Genomic DNA, 20944 nt, shown 5'->3' on the forward strand with positions numbered 1-20944 from the left:
TGTTCTAATAGTTCAGTAACCTTTTGTGGGACAGACTAGTGTATATAAATTTAAAAACAAAGTAGCTGGTTTTAAATTCATGAGTTTTCAAGAATAGTTCTCAAAAATCATCACATGAACTTGGTTAGTTTAAATTTTTATACCATAAATTTTGTAAATAAGCCCCAACTACTGGTAATGATAATTAAACTAAAACAAGTTGCAAGAAGAACAGAAATATCACTTTGTTTTTAAGATATAAACTTTTAACTAATCACTGGATTTTTTTCTAGTTTAGTTTATTAGTTTTTTATTTCACACCCGTACAATGGGAAGTGTGTGTGTGTGTGTGTGTGTTCTGAGGTTTTTGGTGGGTTCTGAAGGCACAAGTCTGTTTCTTATATTAAAACAAAAACAAACACGTTCATAAATATACAGGAAATGCATTTAATTATAAAATACCAACTTTTAAAATATGATTGTCCATATCGGGTGGATAATGCTGCAATGGCAATGTGAATTCTTACAAATGAAGGCCAATTTTCCGGTTGTAAAATGGTCTCCTTTTGCTATTTCACCCTTCATTTCCTGCATTGCTGAGATCACATTCTACTGAAACAGTCACAACTGCATTCTGACTCTGAAATGATACATCTGTGTCTAATGGTGGCGGCTTATACAAAAAGATTGCGCACCCATTGAAGAAAATGGTGATAATTTTACAAGTAACACCTAAATATAAAAACAAAAATTAATCATGCATTTGGGTCTTTAAGTATTACAAAAAATTAATTCTCACTGAAAAATTCCTCATGAATAAAACTACTTTAAAGAAGAGCATTATTTACATTTCTATATTTTAAATTTTAAAAGTTTTACAAAGAAAGGTGATATTCTTCAGTAAAACATTTCTATACAACTCAATGAACTAGTCTTTATTTTCTCTTTTTTTTTTAAGTTTATTTATTCTGAGAGAGAGACAGAGAGCACACATGCAAGTGGGGGAGGGGCAGAGAGAGAGATGGAGAGAGAATAGCAAGCAGGTCCCCCACTGTCAGTGCAGAGCCTGACGTGGGACTCAATCTCACAAAACAGGAGATCATGACCTGAGCCGAAATCAAGAGCTGGATGCTTAATCGACTGAGCCTCTACTTTCTTTTTAAACAGTAAAATGTACGATAACTGTTCTTTTCTTGGTTATGCTTGTACATTCTTATAAAATAAGTATTACAGAGAATTAAATAAATCCATGTTTCATTTCTAATTTTATTAACATTGTATGTATAAAAAATTACAAGGAATGAAGCCAGTGACAAAATATAATAGCTTACTATATCCTTGAACCTAAGTAAGTTGTAGAATTTTCATGTCCATGAAGGAAAACAATTCTTAAAATAAAAAGCCTCTGGGCCTCTTAGGAGAAAGCTTCCATGAAATAGATCACATTGAATACTCGCCCAAATTTAAGTATCAACTAAAAATATGAAACAGATTCACTTCACAAATTTTGTTCTCAAAGAACTCTGATTCTGAACTTGGCTACATGAAGAGAAACTATTTCTGGCCAGAGTATAAGCATTTAAGTCACGGTTGAATAAATTAAATGACCTCATAATGTAGTTTTTACAATACCTAAATGTATTAGCCACTAGTATTTTATTCAAAACGCATATATGAAAAATAGGAATTTTCGCTGAACTATGCATTTATAGAATTACATGTAGGAAGAATAATTACATAGGTATTATTGTCACAATGTTTTTAGAAAATTTAAAGGTATGTATGTTTTGGGGAAAAATTCTCATATTCATCATAGAGTAGGAAAAGGAACAAATTCATTATCTGTACCTTTTGGTTAAAAAATACAAGCATAACAAATTACATAATTTTTTAAGCATAAAAACACAGGGAATAAAAATGTTTAACAAGTAAAAGTGGTGGAAAGATTAATTTTGCCTAGTTAATATTTATTCTCCTATTATATTTTTGAATTTATGTATTTATTTCTTCAGTGGGCATTTTATTATTCTGTCATTATAAATTCAGACATCATTCTTTAGGTTTAAACACATTGAAGCTTAATAAGCTATCCTGATACATATACCAAAATAAAATCACAGTCACAACAAACTGCACAATATGTAAATATATACGTGTGTGTGTATTGTATCTAGGACTTCTGAATTTTTTTATTGAATTATACTGGCATAAGATTTGTATTAGTTTCAAGTATATAAGAATACTTTGATATTTTTAAACATTATGAAATGATAACTACCGTAGGTCCAGTTACTGTCACCACATAAAGTCATTACAGTATTATTGAACATAGATCCTATGCTGTACATTACAACCTGTGACCTATTTTATAACTGGAAATTTGTACCTTTTATTCCCCTTCACCTATTTTGCCTGTCCACTCCTTCCCTCGCCTGTGTCAACTACCAGTTTGTTCTCTGTATCTACCAATCTGTTTCTGGCTTGTTTTGTTTCTTTTACTTGTTTGGCTTTTTTTAGATTCCACATATAAACAAGATCATATGTGATTTGTCTTTATCTGACTTATGTCATTTAGCATAATACCACCTAGGTCCATTCATGCTGTCACAAATAACAAGATTTCATCCTTTTTATTCCTGTGTAATGTTCCACTATATATATAGACCACATTTTCTTTATCCATTCATCTATCAATGGACACTTAGGTTACTTTCATATCTTACCTACTATAAATAATGTTGCAATGAACATAGGAGTACATATATTCATCAGATTAGTATTTTCATTTTCTTCAAACAAATACCCAGAAACACTCAGAAGTAGAATTACTAGATCATATTTAGTTTAGAATTAATAGATATATTTTTAATTTTTTGAGGAACCCCCACACTATTTTACATAGCGGCTGCACCAGTTTGTATTCCTACCGACAGTGCATGAGAGCTCCCTTTTCTCCACATCCTCACCAACACTTGTTATTTCTTCTTTTTGATAATAGCCATTCTGATAGGTGTGAGGTGATAGCTCACTGTGTTTTTGATTTGCATCTCCCTTATGATTAGTGATGTAAAGTATCTTTTCATGTGCCTGTTGGCCATGTGAATGTCTTCTTTGGAAAAACGTCTATCAGATCCTCTGCCTATCTTTTAATCAGGTTGGTTGTTTGCTTTTTTGTTGTTGTTATTGAGTTGTATGATTTCTGTATATAGTTTGAATATCGACCCCTTATTGGACATCTCATCTCCAAGCATCTTCTCCCATTAAGTTGCCTTTTCATCTGTTTATAGTTTCCTTCACTGTACAAAAAAAGTTTTTTAGTTGAATGTGACTACATTCCCTTTATTTATTTTTGCCTTAGTTTCCCTTGCCTGAACTCAGAGATCCAAAAAACTACTGTTAAGGCTGCTGTCAAAGAGCTTACTATGTTTTCTTCTAGGAATTTTATGGTTTCAGCCCTTACACTGAAGCCTTTAATACATTTTGACTTTATTGTTGTGTATGGTGTAACAAAGAGGTCCAATTTCATTCTTTTGCATGTAGCTGTCCAGTTTTCCCAGCACCATTTATTGAAGAGACTGTCTTTTCTCCACTGTATGTTCTTGCCTGCTTTATTGTAGGTTAATTGAGCATATAAATATGGGTTTACTTTTGGGATTTCCTTAGTGCAATTGAAAAAGTTGTTTTCTTGATTTCTCTTTCTCATAGTTTGCTATTAGTGTAGAGAAATGTGACAGATTTCTGTATACTAATTTTGTATCCTGCAACTTTACCTAATTCACTTATTATTTCCAATAGTTTTTATGGTGGACTTCCAATACTATGTTGAATAAAAGTGGTGAGAGTAAGCATTCTTATCATGTTCCTTACCATAGAAGAAAAGCTTTTATCTTTTTACTGTGGAGTAAAATGTTAGCTGTGGGTTTGTCATATGTGTCCTTTATTTATTGAGGTATGTTCCCTCTTTACCTACTTTGTTTAGAGTTTTTATCACAAATGGATGTTGAATTCTGTCAAATGCTTTTCCTTCAATTATGGAAATGATCAGGTTTTTTATCCTTAATTTTGTCAATGTCATGTGTCACACTGATTGGTTTATGGGTACTGATGAACTCTGCATCCCTGAAACAAGTCCCACTTAGTCATGGTTTATGATCCTTTTAATATACTGCTGAATTAAGTTTGATACTTTGTTGAGGACTTCTTCATTTATGTTCATTAAGGATATTTGCCTGTAATTTTCTTCTTTGCAGTGTCTTTGGTTTTAATACAAGGATAATGCTGGGCTGAAAAGGATTAAGTATTAACTCTTTAAATGTTTGGTAGAATTCACCTGTGAAGCCATCTGGACCTGGACCTTTGTCTGTTGGGTATTTTTTGATTACTGATTCAATTTCATTACTAGCAATTGGTCTTATTCAGATTTTCTATTTCTTCAAGATTCAGTCTTGGAAGACTATTTTTCTAGGAACTTATTCATTTCTTCTAGGTTATCTAATTTGATGGTGTATTATTGTTCATAATATTCTCTTATGATCCTTTGTATTTCTGTGGTGTCCACTGTAATTTCTCTTCTATCATTTCTGATTTTATTTGTTTGGGCTCTCTTTGTTTCTTGATGAGTTTAGTTAAAAGTGTTGATTTTTGTTGATGTTTTCAAATAACCAACTCTTCATTTCATTGATCATTTTTATTTATTTGTTTGTTTATTTATTTATCTCTTATTTCACTTACTTTTTCTCCTGGTCTTTATTATTTCCTTCCTTCTATGAACTTTGGGCTTTGTTTTCTTTTTCTAGTTTCTTTAAATGTAAACTTAGATTGTTTGAGATTTTTATTGTTTCCTAAGGCCTGTATAACAATGAACTTCCTTCCCTTTTACAACTGTTTTTTGCTGCATCCCCCAAATTCTAGAACATTGTGTTTCCATTTTTATTTATCTCAAGGTATTTTTTTAGTTTCTCTTTTGATTTCTTCTTTGATCCACTGGTTGTTCAGTAGCATGTTTTTATTATTTTTATTATTTTATTATTTTATTTTAATTAATTTATTTTTAAATTTATATCCAAGTTAATTAACATATAGTGCAACAATGATTTCAGGAGTAGATTCCTTAATGCCCCTTACCCATTTAGCCCACCTTCCCTCCCACAACCCCTCTAGCAGCCCTCTGTTTGTTTTCTATATTTAAGAGTCTCCTATGTTTTGTCCCCCTCCCTGATTTTATATTATTTTTGCTTCACTTCCCTTATGTTCATCTGTTTTGTATCTTAAATTCCTCATATGAGTGAAGTCATATGGTATGTGTCTTTCTCTAATTTCGCTTAGCAAAATGCTAATTCCATACATATAGTTGCAAGTGGCAATATTTCATTCTTTTTGATTGCTAGGTAATACCACATCTTCTTTATCCATTCATCCATCAATGGACATTTGAGCTCTTTTCATACTTTGGCTATTGTCAATAGCATTGCTATAAACATTGGGGTGCATGTGACCCTTCAAAACAGCACACCTGTATCCCTTAGATAAATACCTAGTAGTGCAATTGCTGGGTCATACAGTAGTTCTATTTTTAATTTTTTGAGGAACCTAAATACTGTTTTCCAGACTTGCTATACCAGTTTAGTAGCATTTTTTTTTAAATCTTCACATATTTTGGAGTGACTGGGTGGCTCAGTCAATTAAGTATCTGACTTTGGTTCAGGTCATGATCTTACAGTTTGAGTGTTCGAGCCTGATGTCAGGCTCTGTGCTGACAGCTCAGAGCCTGGAGCCTGTTTCAGATTGTGTGTCCCTCTCTGTCTGCCCCTCCCCAGCTCACTCTCTCTCTCAAAAATAAATAAACATTAAAAAAAATTTTAATAGAAAAATAAATAAATAAATCTTGACATATTTTGTGAATTTTCCAGTTTTCTTCTTGTAACTGATTTCCAATGTAATACTTTTGTGGTGAGAAAACATACCTGATATGATTTCAGTCTTCTCAAATTTATTGCAACTTGTTTTGTGACCCTGCATGTAATCTATTCTGGAGAATGTCCCATGTGCACTTGAAAAGAATGTGTATTCTGCTGTTTTGGCATGGAATGCTCTGTAAATATCTTTTAGGTTCATTTGATATATTTAAGGCCATACTTACATTATTGATTGTCTATCTGGATGATCTATCCACTAATGTGAGTGGGGTATTAAAGTCCCCTACTATTATTGCATTACTATTTCTCCCATTAATACTGGTGATATTTGCTTTACATATTTAGGTACTGCTATGTTAGGTACAGAAATGTTTACAAATGCTATTGGATTGATACCTTTACCATTATGTAATGCCTTTGTCTCCTGTTCCGGTCTTTGTTTTAAAATTTATTTTGTTGGAGGGGCATCTGGGTGGCTCAGTCAGGTAAGTGTCTTGACTCTTGATTTTGGCTCAGGTCATGACCCCACAGTCCATGAGATTAACCCCCACTCTGGACTCAGCATGGAGCACAGAGACTTTGGATTCTCTCTCTTTCTCTGCCCCTCCCCTGCTCATGCTTGCTCTCACTCTCTCTCTCTCCAAATAAATAAATAAGTAAATAAATAAAGTCTATTTTGTCTGAAGTAAGTATTGCTATTCCAGCTTTCTTTCTATTTTTATGGAATGTCTTTTCTATCCCTTCACTTTCAGTCTGGGAGCTTATAGTAGCATATACAAGGGTCTTGTTTTTTATCCATTCAGCCACTATATGTCTTTTGATTATAGAATTTAATTCATTTACATTTAAAGCAATTACTCATAGGTACGTACTTACTGCCATTTTGTTAACTGCTTTCTGGCTATATTTGTAATCTGTTTCTGATCCTTTCTTCTTCTCTTTTTCTATTCTCCTGTGGCTTATTTTCTTTTATTTGTTTAGATTCCTTTCTCTTTTCCTTTGTGCATTTACTATAAATTTTTTTACATGTGTGGTAACCATAAATTTCACATATAACATCTTATGTATATAAGTCCCTTTCAAGTTGATGGTAACTTAATTTTGAACACATTTCAAAACTTTATACTTATACTCACATTCTCCACATTTTAGATTTTTGATAACACATTTTACATCTTTTTACTTCATGTTTCCTTAACTAATTACACATTTTAAATGAACTTTACTATTTTTATCTTTTACCCTTAACACTTACTTTATTAGAGGTTGATCTACTATCTTTATTATTTATTTACATTTACTGGTGAGATTTTTATTCTCATGTTTTCTCATTCATTAGTGTCTTTTCTTTTTAGCTTAAGAGAAGTGCCTTTAATATTTCTTGTAAGGCCGGGTTAGTGGTGATGAACTTCCTTTAGTTTTTGCTTATATGGAAAACTCTTTATATCTCCTTTAATTCTAAATGATAACCTTGCTGGCTAGAGTACTCTTGCTTGACAGTTTTGTTTTTTTTTTTCCTTTAAGGTTTTGAATATGTCATGCCACTCCTTTCCGTCCTGTGCAGTTTCTGCTGAAAAACCTGCTGATAGGCTTATTGGGTTTACCTTATAGGTAATATATTTCATTCCCTTGCTGCTTTTAAGATTCTCTTTTATCTTTAACCTTTATCATTTTAATTATAATTTGTCTTGGCGTGTCTCTTTGGGTTCATCTTATTTGGAACTTTCTGGGATATTTGGATGTTGATGATCCAGATGAACATCCAGATGATCCAGATGTTGATGAATCTTCCCTTTTCTAGATTAGGGAAGTTTTCGGCCATTATTTCTTCAAATAACTTTTCTGGCCCTTTTCTCCCCTCTTCTCCTTCTGGGGCCCCTAAAATGCAAATGTTACTCCACTTAATGTTCTTCCAGAGGTCCCTTAAGGTATCACTTCTTTTAATTCTATTTTCATTTTGCTCCTCTGAGTGTTTTCCATTGCTGTCTTCCAGATCACTGATTCATTCCATTATTTTGTCCATTCTGCTGCTGAAACCCTTAGAATATTTTTTAGTTCAGTTATAAGTTATGTCTCATACCTTCTTATATTTTCTACATTTTTCTTGAAGTTCTCGCTATTCATCCATTCTTTTCCCAAAATTGGTGAGCATCTTTATGATCATTGCTTTGAACTCTTTATCAGTAGGCTGCTTATCTCTATTTCCCTAAAGTCTTTTTTTCTGAGAGTTGCTTTGTTCTTTGGTTTGGAATATATTCCTCTGTCTTCTCATTTTGCTTATCTCTCTGTTATTAGTCTATATGTTTTAGGTACAATGACTACCTTTTTCAGTCTTGAAGTCGTGGGCTTGTGTAAGAGCTGTTTCATGTGGCCCCAAAACACAATCTCCCCTGGCTACAGACACAGGCCCCCAATGGATATCTTTTTGTGGGCACTAAGTGCCAGCTGGCTACAATAGGGACACAGCTGCTTTATGGGGTAGGTAGGGCTCCAGGTGCTTGGCCAATCCAGTTTTGGCTTGGCAGCCATATGGATAGGGCAGTGGTTAAGGTGTTTGCCTGATCCAGTTGGAGCTTGTCTGCTACATTGGGAGGGTGACGCTCAGGAAGTTTATCTTTCTAGTTGTGGCTAGATCTCTACAGTGGGTGAGTAGAGTACTGGGAATTTTCTCAGCCTGGTTACAGTGCAGGGTGCACAAACATGACCTCTGGTGCTAGTAGACGAGAGGGCACAGAAAATGACATTCAAAGACTGTCACCACCAAGTTGGGATGAAATTACAAAAATGGCACCTACCAGGGCTTCTGTCCCTGGATAATGTCACCGCAGGTTCCTGCCTCTCTAGCAGCCACCTTAAATTTAGTAAGTGGGTCTTCTGTGCTTATAGTCTGGGTGTTTTTCAATCTGTTGCTTTTGTGCTGGATCTCAGGATGAGTGGGTCTGCACATAAGTCCTTTAAGAGTGGGATTTCTGTTCCCTATAGTTCTGTGATTTCTTGACCTTAATCTCATTTATTTTCACAACCAGATGTTTTGAGATCTTGTCTTTCCAGTGCCAGTCCTCAGGGTCAGGGTGCCTACTGTGCAGCACAATCCATTCACTAGTTGAGGAACTGCTCTTTATTTTGGGGATCCCTCCCAATTGTGGAGTTACTGTGTCTGGGGTGAGATCCTCAACAAGGCCATGTCTCTGCCTTTCCTACCCTACTTAATGCATCTCTTTTGTCTTTTGTTATGGAGTGCTGTGTCGAATGCTAAGATCCTTTTTAGAAAATTATTCTACATGTAGCTATAAATTTATTGTGTCCATGGGAGGAGATGAGTTCAGGGTCTTCCTATGCCACCATCTTGAAACCTCAACCTCTATTTTTAATTTAAATATTTTAATATTTTAGGTTGTTTTTAAATTTTTAAATTTTAACTCTTGCAAAACACATGCATTGGCGTAATCAATCTTCTGCAATCTTAAATGTCATTTATTGCTTAACCAAGACTATCCAAGATGGGCTACCAAAGGCAAAAAGGGTTAAACATCATAGCTGACCTTTTAAACTATAAAAACATTTCTTAAAACATGCCTCCGAGCCAAAAGATACTTCCCTACCTCAGCTCTAAGTACTTTCCAAAGAGCAGGTATCTAGATGACAATCATTCCAGAGTTTTTCAGAATTGTCTTTTATCTTTTTGTCAGACTTTCAAAAAAATTTTTGACAGAAGTTGTTTTAAAAAATTACATGTGATTTCATGAAAGGTAAAATGTTATTCTCTTCTGAGACTGAGCCTAACAGACTCATTAAAACCTTTCATCACATGCTGTGTTAACTGATCTCTATAGGATACCCCAGTATCATGGACTAATAAACATTATAAAACTTAAGTAACAATAAGATTTTTTTTCTTTTGACATTACCAATTTAACCTAAAGTTATCAAGAAATCACCACTTACTTATGGCTACTAGCATGTAGGCCATCTTGATGTTATCATAAATCCAGCAAGCGCCTCTAGTTCCACATTCATTAATATCCCACAGAATACATGTGCTGTCTATTGTGATACCAAATATAATTGGTCCAGGTATTGTGCCTAGAAGAATTGTATGTGAAATACACATCAGTAAAGATTATAGCCTACAGTTAGAGATTTTTATATACATGGTTATACATATATTTTATGTAAATAAGACTAGGAATTAATCTGCACATATATAAATCAATCAGTTCATGTACAAGTAATAGGGGTATAAAGAAACAAATAAAACATTCTAAAATAATTATATAATTATTATATACTTCTAATCAATTCAAAAATTCATTTTAATAAGAATATCTGGCATGCATTAGGCTAACATTTAGCTAAGTAAATATTTTAATTCACTGCTTTCCTAATTTAACGAATATGTTTGAAATTAGCTATTTTAATTTTAAAAAATCAAAATTATTGATGCACAAGTGCTAAACTACAGTATATGTGTTATGTGCATGTGCATGCATGAAGAGTGCACATGTGTATGCACACACATGCACATACATATACATTCATACTAACATGCTTAGGAATACTATCCCAAAAACACCCCCTCCCTCGCATGAAGTCACGAGGCTCTAAGCTGCCACATCTTTAGGAAGTTTCCAACTGTTGCAAATCAAATACATGAAGTGGTATTTCTTAGACAAAGATTTCAGTTACATCCAGTCTGTTTTTTCATGACCTGAAGCCTGACAGAGTCAAAATAGCACTGGATTGAGAATAAAGTTATCACTTTCCTATTCTCATTTTCACCACAAATTGTGTAACCCCGGGCAAATCCCTGAATCTCCCAGAACCTTAATTTATTCACCTGAAGATGGGAAAGTTGGTTCAGGGGATTTCTAATGCTCCTAACTTTTGGTTTTTAGTTTTAAAAATGATCTTTACATTATGGGTATAATATTGTGGGAATAATCATACACACATATAATTATATGTATAATACAGTATTTCTGTCCTTCTGTTTCTTCCTACATCTGGAAACTTATGAAATTTTCTATAAAATCTTTCTTCCATCAATTCTTAACTAGCCACAATATGTATGCCAAATTTTAATTGAAATTTGTTAACTCATTATTTTTCATTGTTAATACGATATAATTATGCCCCAAATGGAGATCAATGCTGGGAGAAAAGGAATTGCAATAGTTATAAATATGATTCTATCATAATTTATGTTGATAATAGGTTTTTACATGAATAGGAAAAATTTATGTATTTTACTGTGCTCAATTAAAAATGTGTTGATGATCCTATGTTATATTTATAATAAATATGATACACTCTTTAAAGTTATATTTGTAACAGAACTGGAAATGACAGTTAACCAATCAGGTAGGTTAAAGAGTAAAGTCATTATTTTCTTATGTGATCTGTAAACAATACTACATTTCAAATATTAGAAAACAACTTTCTTCAATGACAATTACATAGTTTTCCATGGCATTTAAATTATTTTCTTGGCATATCCCTTAAGTTAATTAATCAATAACGCTAATCAACAAAAATAACCAACAGTCACCAATGAATTAAGAAAAATGGCATACCAACTAATCGAAGCAGCATTAACTGTATTCCCAATGCTAGGGACCGTTGCCTCTGATTAACACACCTAAAGATATCAAATACGTAATCGTTAACTAAAAGTGGTCATATAGTATATTTGCTCTTAAAGCCAATTTATTTTTCTACCAGTTTAGCATTTCTAGATTAAGTAAATGTTATGTGCATGAAATAAACAAACTATTTGTAACAGCTTATACAGAGTTGAACTTTTCTGGAATTATAAAAGAAGAAAAATGTTACATGAACTAAAACACTACAAAACACCAAAAAGAATCAAAGTTTGACAAATATATCGAATATGTATGCATTGAAACAAATGTAAAAAAGAAAGCACATGCATTGATAAGACTTGTTTTTTACTATCCCTTAAGTCACAAGTCACATGACTTAAGTCACAAACAAATAAATATTACTCTAATTCTTACTAAGTTTTGAGACAGAAACCATACATAGGGGATAAAGTACTAATTCAGGTTTTGTAAAACAGTTGTTGAGGCTCGATCTGATTCAACAATGATTCTTTAAGTAATGACTATCAAACATGAAATGAGACATGATACTGGCACACAAGAGACAGGAGATAAAAGAGATCAACTAGTTTTTAAAAACAAACATGTAGTTGAAAAGTTTTATAGATAATGTTCCAAAAATGAAGTTTTAAAAAATCGTTTTCTCGGTTCTCTAAATAACTCCAATTTCCACATAGGATAATGTTATCAGACTATTTAATATTTGCAGACAGAATCTCCAAAATTTCCATTGGACAAAAAGTATGTGAAAAAGTAATGAGTATCAGGGAACAAAAACTGAAGAGTAAAAAAACTAGAGGTTGTTAGGAAAGACATAGAAAGACTGATGAACTTATGAAAGGGCAGATTTTTTTATCAAAAAAAATTGATAAGTATTTTTATCAAGTGTTGTGAAGGAAAAAGAGCAAATTGAAAGCTCAAAACACTGCCAAGAGCCATGTGGCATCTAGCTTCTCATCTAGTAGAGCATTGTTTAGAGAAGGTTGAATATCACTGCACCTACTATATGAGGTAGAATTCAGGTCATTCTGATTCTGACATATGCGGGATACTCTATATTTCCATCATACTCAAACACGGTTGAATAGCTTAAACTGAAGCCTGATGAAAGAGTCAGAGAAGCTAAAGTCAAGTATATTCCAGATAGGCAATATTAAGACACTTTCACATACATGATCACATTTAAACCTCATATATCTGGGGTTCAATGAAGTAGCTTTTCCAATGTCATAGAAGTAACAATGTTATAAGAACTGAATTAGTTTTAGAACCAGTGGTCAATATATGAACCAAATGAACCTGAGTCTATTTTCTTTACACTCAAATTGTCTTGGGGCGCCTGGGTGGCGCAGTCGGTTAAGCGTCCGACTTCAGCCAGGTCACGATCTCGCGGTCCGTGAGTTCGAGCCCCGCGTCGGGCTCTGGGCTGATGGCTCAGAGCCTGGAGCCTGTTTCGATTCTGTGTCTCCCTCTCTCTCTGCCCCTCCCCCGTTCATGCTCTGTCTCTCTCTGTCCCAAAAATAAATAAACGTTGAAAAAAAAAAAAAATTTTTTTAAAAAATTGTCTTAGGGATGGCAAATTTCACAATATAATACATACCTTAGGATGGACACAGTTATAGGAGTACCAGCCATAAATGTAAAGATAATTGTAGCAAAGAAAATGCCAAGGAATATGGGCAAATTTGCACATCGACTTTCACATTTTCCAGCTTTAGCTTCAGAAATAAAACTTGCCGAAGTAGGAGTTATTTCTGTATTCCTTGCAATACAGGAACAATTGTAATATTCCTACAAATATTAGACATGATGATATTGCACGTGCTTATCTTGAAAACATATTTTATCATTATATGTTAGGTGATTTACAGACATGGCAATCATTTTACACAATCTTAATCTTTGAACAACAAATAATGCTACAAAAGAGTAATTAACTCTTAAGAGATTAAGTAAGTGAAAATAAAGGACCACATTTATGAAGTAGAATCATCTGTATTTGAGTTGTGTTCACTGCTTCAACTTGTAAGCTATTACTGACTCTTAACTTATAAAATAAATGGACAAGGATATACCAATTATCTGACCTCACCTTCCAGACTACTTTTAATAAATCATATTTGTTCAAATTATTTTCTTGCTTTCTTTTCCATTATAGAAGGTAAAGAAGCACACTATCTACAATAGTTTGAAAGGACAAACACTATAATTTTAACAAATGTCACCGCAAAATTAACTAATATATCACAAGTCTCTAGGAAAAAAAGATGTTGCTTTCAAGTAAACAACTTTACTATCATCTTCTGAACTTTCTGTAATTGCTTTACTAAAAGCAAGTTCTATCCCTTCTAAGATGACATATTTATGACAATGATAAGCTAGAAGTTATTGTTTCATTATCCTAAAGGCTATTTTATATATAAATATATAAGACTAACTATTTAATATATACTTACATATAAATTAATAATACGAACTGTTGGAAGGTAACATGTTAAAAGATTACAATTATTACTTTTGTAGGAAAGAAATTCAGAGTTTAGGGGTGCCTGGATGGCTCAATTGGTTAAGCTTCCGACTTCAGCCTAAGTCATGATCTTGCCATTCCCAAGTTCAAGCCCCGCATCGGGGTCTGTGCTGGCAGCTCTGAGCCTGGAACCTGCTTCAAATTCTGTGTCTCCTTCTTTCTCTCTTCCCCTCCCCCATCCTCACTCTGTCTCTCTCTCTCTCAACAATAAATAAACATTAGGAAAAAAAAATTCAGAGTTTAAGAAGTTTGTTAGGCATAATTACTTTTTAAATGTTTTTTTTACAGCTCAATTGCATTCTTACTATAAATCTTTTTCCAAGTTTAAGCCTCAATAAAGTCATAACAGAGCCATAGAAGTCAAAGGGAAATAGTACTTTTTTTATTCTAAAGGCCAGAGACCTTTTTTGAGTGCTAAAGCTAATCTAAGGCCAGTGGTACTGACACAGGATATCCAAATATGCAGATGACACTCCCAAAATGGAATATTACATACTCAGCACCTGGATATATCAAATAACGAAGAAATGTAGCCTTTAAAATTTTAAGAGAAAAGTATTTTCTATCTTGATGAAACTGTATACCTCTCTTAAATAAAAAAGTATACAATTTTACCTGCAATATACCTAGCTCTTACTCAACATTTGCCTTGTTGTTTGGGTCAGTGTAAAAATATAAGACTAATATTTCTGTGAACAAATGTGCATAGGTATTTACTGTATTATTATCAATGCACTTTGCCTATCTGAAATATTCCATAAGAAAAAAAAAATCCTGTGAAAAAATGAGTTGTGACATGGACCAGATAGACATGAAAAGCCAGAACAAATAGAAAATTTGTAAGTCAAAATAACTTGCTTTATCTAAACAGTCACTAGAAGACAATTTGCTATTTAAGATGGAAATTACAGTACTTGGGGAAAAATATAAACATCAAATTAATCATATCAAAATAACCAATACCACTTCAAGTATGTTCTGGGTATTAAAGTTTTTTTTTTTTCTTTTTTTGGTTTCCTTATGCAGGATAATATTTGTGTCTAACATTTTTAGTTATGGGAGTAAAAATCTACAAATATCTTTTTGTTGTAATCTACTGATTAGAGTTATTCAATAGCCCTTAGCAATCATATTTTATACACAAGAAAATGTTACCTACATACCTACCTCTGAAAGTAATAGTTACCTATCATTCAGATACTTCTGATTCTGTAACATGCATCATGCTCATTTGTGGAATTTGATCCCTTATAAGTAACACAAACACCTAATTTTCTCAATCTGTTTTAAAACTAAAGGAAGCCCAGATGTCTACTAGTTTGAAGGCATGATAACCCTGAGACCTGAGATCTTAAAAATCTTCTGGAGGCCATTTATTTTTCATAGGTACTTTATGGTAATGATGTAGTTTTATCCCATGGATTAAAATTGCACATATGGTACCCCAGTCTGTTAGGTCTACTATGATTCACCACAGATATTTTTTTGACACATTTTTCAATGTTCTTAGATGATCGTTTTAAAATCTATAAGCTAGGTAATATGGAAAAAAAATGTACATTGTTCCTCACATTCTCACACACCCTGCAGGAAGATCAAATCCTAGTATGTTCAGATAAATTTCTAATGTATTTATTACACACAAAATCATTAAAGACATGTGTACATGTATATGCACACATATATTTATGTGTGTGTTTATGAACATATAAATGCATACAACCACACACATACACACGCAAACACATCCAAGTTGGCTTTAGAAGAAATCTGAAGTAATTTTATAGATTCTTTCAATTAGCTTTTTCTACTTATTTATGTATAAATATTTTCTTACAATCTTAAACTTATCTTTAGATGGTAAAAGAAATGCCATTTCACTAGTCTACATTTCAAATATTCAAGATTGTACTGTTTTGTCATAATTGTTATGTATCTTACTCATTGTGGTCTCTTATTTCACAGTATATATTTCTCTCAGATCTTTTTAAAGTTATCACATTACGTATTAATCCATAACATATTATGTACTACTAATAATCTGAATGCTATTTTTCCCCAAACTCTTAAATTTAGCTAAGATGAAATCTTTAGATTATAGATATAGTATAATAAAATTCTATTGTATCTTCTTAAACTATTTAGCTGTTTAAAAAAATCATATCTAGGTAAAGTAATATGCATTCTAACCTAGAATTAAAAGTAAATTTGTATTTGAGAATTAATGATTTGGGGCATTTTAAAATGAATCTGTGGTGCATCAAATAAGAATAATAAATATTCTGTTTCTAATATATACACTGTAATTAGTAAGAATAGAAGTTCCCTGACTTCTAGGGGCATAAAGCATGGTTGAGAAAATAACACAATGTAAAAAGGTAAATAATATTTCATTACTATAATAGAAGTGATGTAACAAGATGTAGGTGATTAACTGCCAAATTTATTTTTCAACATTTAATGCACCTGAAATATAAAGGAAGAAGAGTCTTTTCCAGCAGGAGTGCTTAGGGTCTTTAAAAACAAAAAAAATGTATATATGCATACACACACACACAATTAAGAACACTGTGCATGAGCTCTACCCTCTTAACAAATTTAAAGTGTGTAATACATTGTTGTTGACAATACATACAATGTTGTATAGCAGATCCCTAAAGTTTATCTATCTAACTTGACTGAAACTTTATGCTGGCTTCTGAATGAAGGAGGTGGGCCAGCAAAGGAAGAACAGACAGGTACTACATAACTCCACTAGAAGGACAAAGAAGGTCATCCATAAATGTACAAACACACTACCTCATTAAGGTAAAGCAGAAGACCCAAATTACCTTTGGCTGTCTTTTTAAAAGAGAATTTTTACAACCTGCAAAGCAGGGAGAGAAATACTGGACCCCATCTCCTCCACAGACAGGATAATAATATGACTGAAGGCAGTTACAATCGGCATTACAAGGAGCAGTCAAGTTTCCCAGTTCTCCTGTCCTGTCATCAAGAAATGAAATGAGGCAAATTATCTATATTGTAACTTTTAATGAACAGTTCAGAAGCATTGTTAGATCTTGCCCTTCAGTCATTTATTTACTCACTCAACACATACTTAATTACTGAATGAATAAAACAAATCAAATGTCTGCTTTTTCACACAAAATTTAATTTCTTGTGGGAGAGAGAGTCAGCATAAACAATACTTATATAATACAATGTGTCTCAGTGATAAGAAAAACAGGCAGAGTAAGCAAATAAAGCAGGGTTTCTCATTAGGTACTACATTATTCTTTGAAGGGGTAGCAGGGAGGGAGTGCTGCCTTTGTGGATTATAGGATGCCTAGCAGCATCCCTGGCCTCTACCCATTAGATGCCAGTAGTATGCCTCAGTTATGACAACAAAAATGTCTCCAGACATTGCTAAATTTCCCTAGAGTGTGGAAAATTTTACATCTACAAGGATGAATAAAATAATGGTATTCAAAATACTCATACTCATTTTATCAGTGGGAAAACTAGGGCCCAGAGAAATTAAGCTTTCTATCTTCACCAAATATTCCTGGTTCCCAGGCTCAGTTTTGTTCCATGCTGCCTTTTAATAGGATGCAATATCTTTGATAACATCGTTATGTTATCGTTAGGGTTACCCTAACCAAAGATACTTCTCCAATCCCTGTTTGTTCATTCATTCAACCAATAAACATTGAGCAAATGCTAGGCCCTATGCTAGGTATCAGGAATACAAAGCTGAGTAAAGTAGTTGCTGTCCTCAAAGATTTCACAGTCTAGGAGTAGAGATAGATACAGAAAATTATACACTAATATGGTGAACATGGTTACAGGTATTTGCAAAGTGTACTTTAGAAGCACTGAAGGACAGGGGCGCCTGGGTGGCTCAGTCGGTTGAGCATCCGACTTCGGCTCAGGTCACGATCTCGCGGTCCGTGAGTTCGAGCCCCGCGTCGGGCTCTGGGCTGATGGCTCAGAGCCTGGAGCCTACCTCCGATTCTGCGTCTCCCTCTCTCTCTGCCCCTCCCCCGTTCATGGTCTGTCTCTCTCTGTCTCAAAAATAAATAAATGTTAAAAAAAAAAATTAAAAAAAAAAAAAAAAGAAGCACTGAAGGACAAGCTGAAGTTTAGGTGAGAGTCTTTAGGAGCTACTACCTGAGAAAGTCTTAAAGGATGAGTAAGAGTTAGCTGGATACATGGGGAATGTGAAGGGCACTTCAGAAAAGCTGGTACAAAAGCATAAAGGTGAGATATAGCTTCCTATATGGACAAATATGAATGATGTCTGAGGCAGTGAGTGATCAGAAACATAGTTGAAGAGGGGTCAGAGACCAGATAATTGAGGGCCTTATCGACCTGTTAAAAAAACAATGGGTTTTAACCTATTTTTGAAAAGGTAATCAAAGTATTTTTACACTGGAAAGTGACACTGTCAAAAGCACATCTTAGAGAAATAATGCTAGGAGTGATGCAGAGTATAAATGTGAAGGAAGGAGACCAGTTATAATATGCCAAACAGTAATTTATGACAATCGACAATATATAGGAGAACCAAAATAGGACATTTGATTAAAGGAGACAGATTTGGGAAATATTTTGGCTGATTCTGGATGTAGAATCATCTAAAATATTGGGGGTAAGATTTGGTGTTTGAAGATGGGTATAGGACAAAAGAGTCAAGAAACTATTATTAGAAAAATAGTCAATGCTTGAAAAGTTTATTAAATGCTCTTAATATATACATATTGTTTTTAAAATACATAACACATTTTAAATTTCCTGAATATTTAAAATATACACGTATATAAACACACACACCCATACCACATACTGTCTAACTTGGTGTTTTGGTAGAAAAAGAGAACTAGTTTGGGGAGGACATGATGAATGAGGTTTTATACATACTGAAGTTTAAGAGTGTCAGAATTTGGTGAAGAAATATGGCCTGGAGCTAGATATCTAATATCGTTTGCATATAAATGTGGCTGAAACCATGATAATGATAAGATTAGCCATATAAGGAGCATAGAGCAAGAGAGTAGAGGTCTCAAGTGTCCATTTATTTCATGAATACATAGTAAGCTCCAATATTGTGCTAGACTCTACTCAAAGTGATGGAAACATATCTAAAAGAAATAAATAGAAGAAGGGAGGGAGGAAAGAAGGAAATGGAAAAGGAAGGCAGGCAGGTAGGGCAGAAAGAAAAGGATAATAAAATCCCTCCTCATCACCATGAAGCTAACTTCCTTGCTTTCCACTGCAGGTCAAAATCAGTAAATGAGTGATTTATCTAAGGATTATAAGAGAATAACTGCTATGTTGGAAAATGATATTTAAGGGGTAGGTGGAGAATAAGGAGTCAAGAAAGAGTAAAGGAGAGAAAACAAATTGGAAACAAATCAGTGGAAGTTGGAAGAAAAGGTGATCAAAGAGTGAATTGTAAATAATTCATTACTCTGCCTGGAGTCTCTTCCTCTAATCAATTCCATAGCTAGATTTCTTTATCAAGCACTATTTTACCCACAAAAGGAACCATTATAGTCTATCTACAACTAGCTTACAATATAGATACAGAAGTAAGGTGACTACAGAAATACTACCCCTTCAATTCTAGAAATGGCGTCTACACATTTTTAAACTTAACTTTTCCAACGTAAAATTCTCACACTATCAATATGTGATTACTAAGAACATGAAGGTGTATGACAGTATGATGCAAACTTAAGTAGAAACAGAGAAATGTAGCATATATTCCTTTTAGTTAAGTGTATATAAACTACTTAAGCCTATATATTTTATAAAGGTTAATTTCATGAGGTAAAGGGGAAACTATTATTAGAAAAATAGTCAATGCTTGAAAAGTTTCTTAAATGCTCTTAATATATACATAGTTTTTAAAATACATAACATATTTTAAATTTCCTGAATATTTAAAATATACACGTGTATAAACACACACACCCATATATGTGAGCAACACATTTATCACAAATAATAGAATTTAAATGTCAATTTCTTATTTGAATCCCAACTATTCTATAATTATGTCTCTACTGTAAGGAAAGATTTCCCTAAACCTATCATAACATCTTAATAGGTATGCATCTTTAAGGTGCTGCAGATAAGTAAAGCAATTCTCGCTATAGACCAGATAGAGAAAAAATACTGTGTGTACTAACTACAGTATTTCATATTTCACAAGGTTCTAAGTAGAAAGTAAAACACAAATCACAATTATCAACACTGATTACCAGAACAAACCCAGAGTCAAGGCAATATGAGAACAGTAGGAAGCTTTAATAACTAATATATTTCTAGAAATGACAGTCTGCTTTCAATTGTTGTGTCCACATTAAACATTTAATAATAAATTAATGTAAAATATTACAAATATTAAAAATATCCTCTGAAATGATTAGTATTGTTAATCTTAAGGTTTTTTTTTTAAGTTTCATTCATTTTTGAGAGAGAGAAAGCATGTGCGCATGCACAAGTTGGGGAGGGGCAGAGAGAGGGAGACACAGAATCCAAAGCAGGCTTCAGGTTCTGGGCTGTCAGTGCAAAACCCTAATGCAGGGCTCGAACCCACAAACGGTGAGATCATGAACTGAGCTGAAGTCAGATGCATAACTGACTGAACCACCGAGGTACCCCAATCTTAGGTTTTTAATATATATTATTTAACAGGATTTTAAATGAACCTATCAATAAGCCTAATTCATTAATTCATAGTTACAAAGCTGTGTTTAACAACCATAACTTCTTTTTCCTCCTAACTAACAAGGTATGTTTTGTGCTTCTTAGTCTGTTTCTCTTTCCATATACTACTTTTTTTTTTTTTAATATATGTGTTTGTTGGATGAGGCTATAGTGAGTAAACTATCTACGGTATGGACATTTTAATG

General features: G+C 33.3%; 1 protein-coding gene across 4 annotated transcripts in view; it reads right to left on the reverse strand.

Moving 5' to 3' along the window:
• Positions 1–406: 406 nt before the first annotated feature.
• SLCO4C1 (solute carrier organic anion transporter family member 4C1) overlaps positions 407–20944 on the reverse strand; it is an 84914-nt gene continuing 64376 nt past the window's right edge. For all 4 annotated transcript variants that reach the window (XM_045499435.1, XM_045499445.1, XM_045499456.1 and 1 more), the window contains exons 9-13: positions 16874–17027; positions 13116–13306; positions 11468–11532; positions 9840–9977; positions 407–711 (exon numbers count right to left, since the gene is read on the reverse strand). In XM_045499435.1, the coding sequence (XP_045355391.1) occupies positions 554–711; positions 9840–9977; positions 11468–11532; positions 13116–13306; positions 16874–17027 (706 nt within the window). In that variant the 3' untranslated portion in view covers positions 407–553. The remainder of the gene's footprint in view (positions 712–9839; positions 9978–11467; positions 11533–13115; positions 13307–16873; positions 17028–20944) is intronic.

Source organism: Leopardus geoffroyi, chromosome A1 (genome assembly GCF_018350155.1).
Source record: "Leopardus geoffroyi isolate Oge1 chromosome A1, O.geoffroyi_Oge1_pat1.0, whole genome shotgun sequence".
Classification (NCBI taxonomy): Eukaryota; Metazoa; Chordata; class Mammalia; order Carnivora; family Felidae; genus Leopardus; species Leopardus geoffroyi.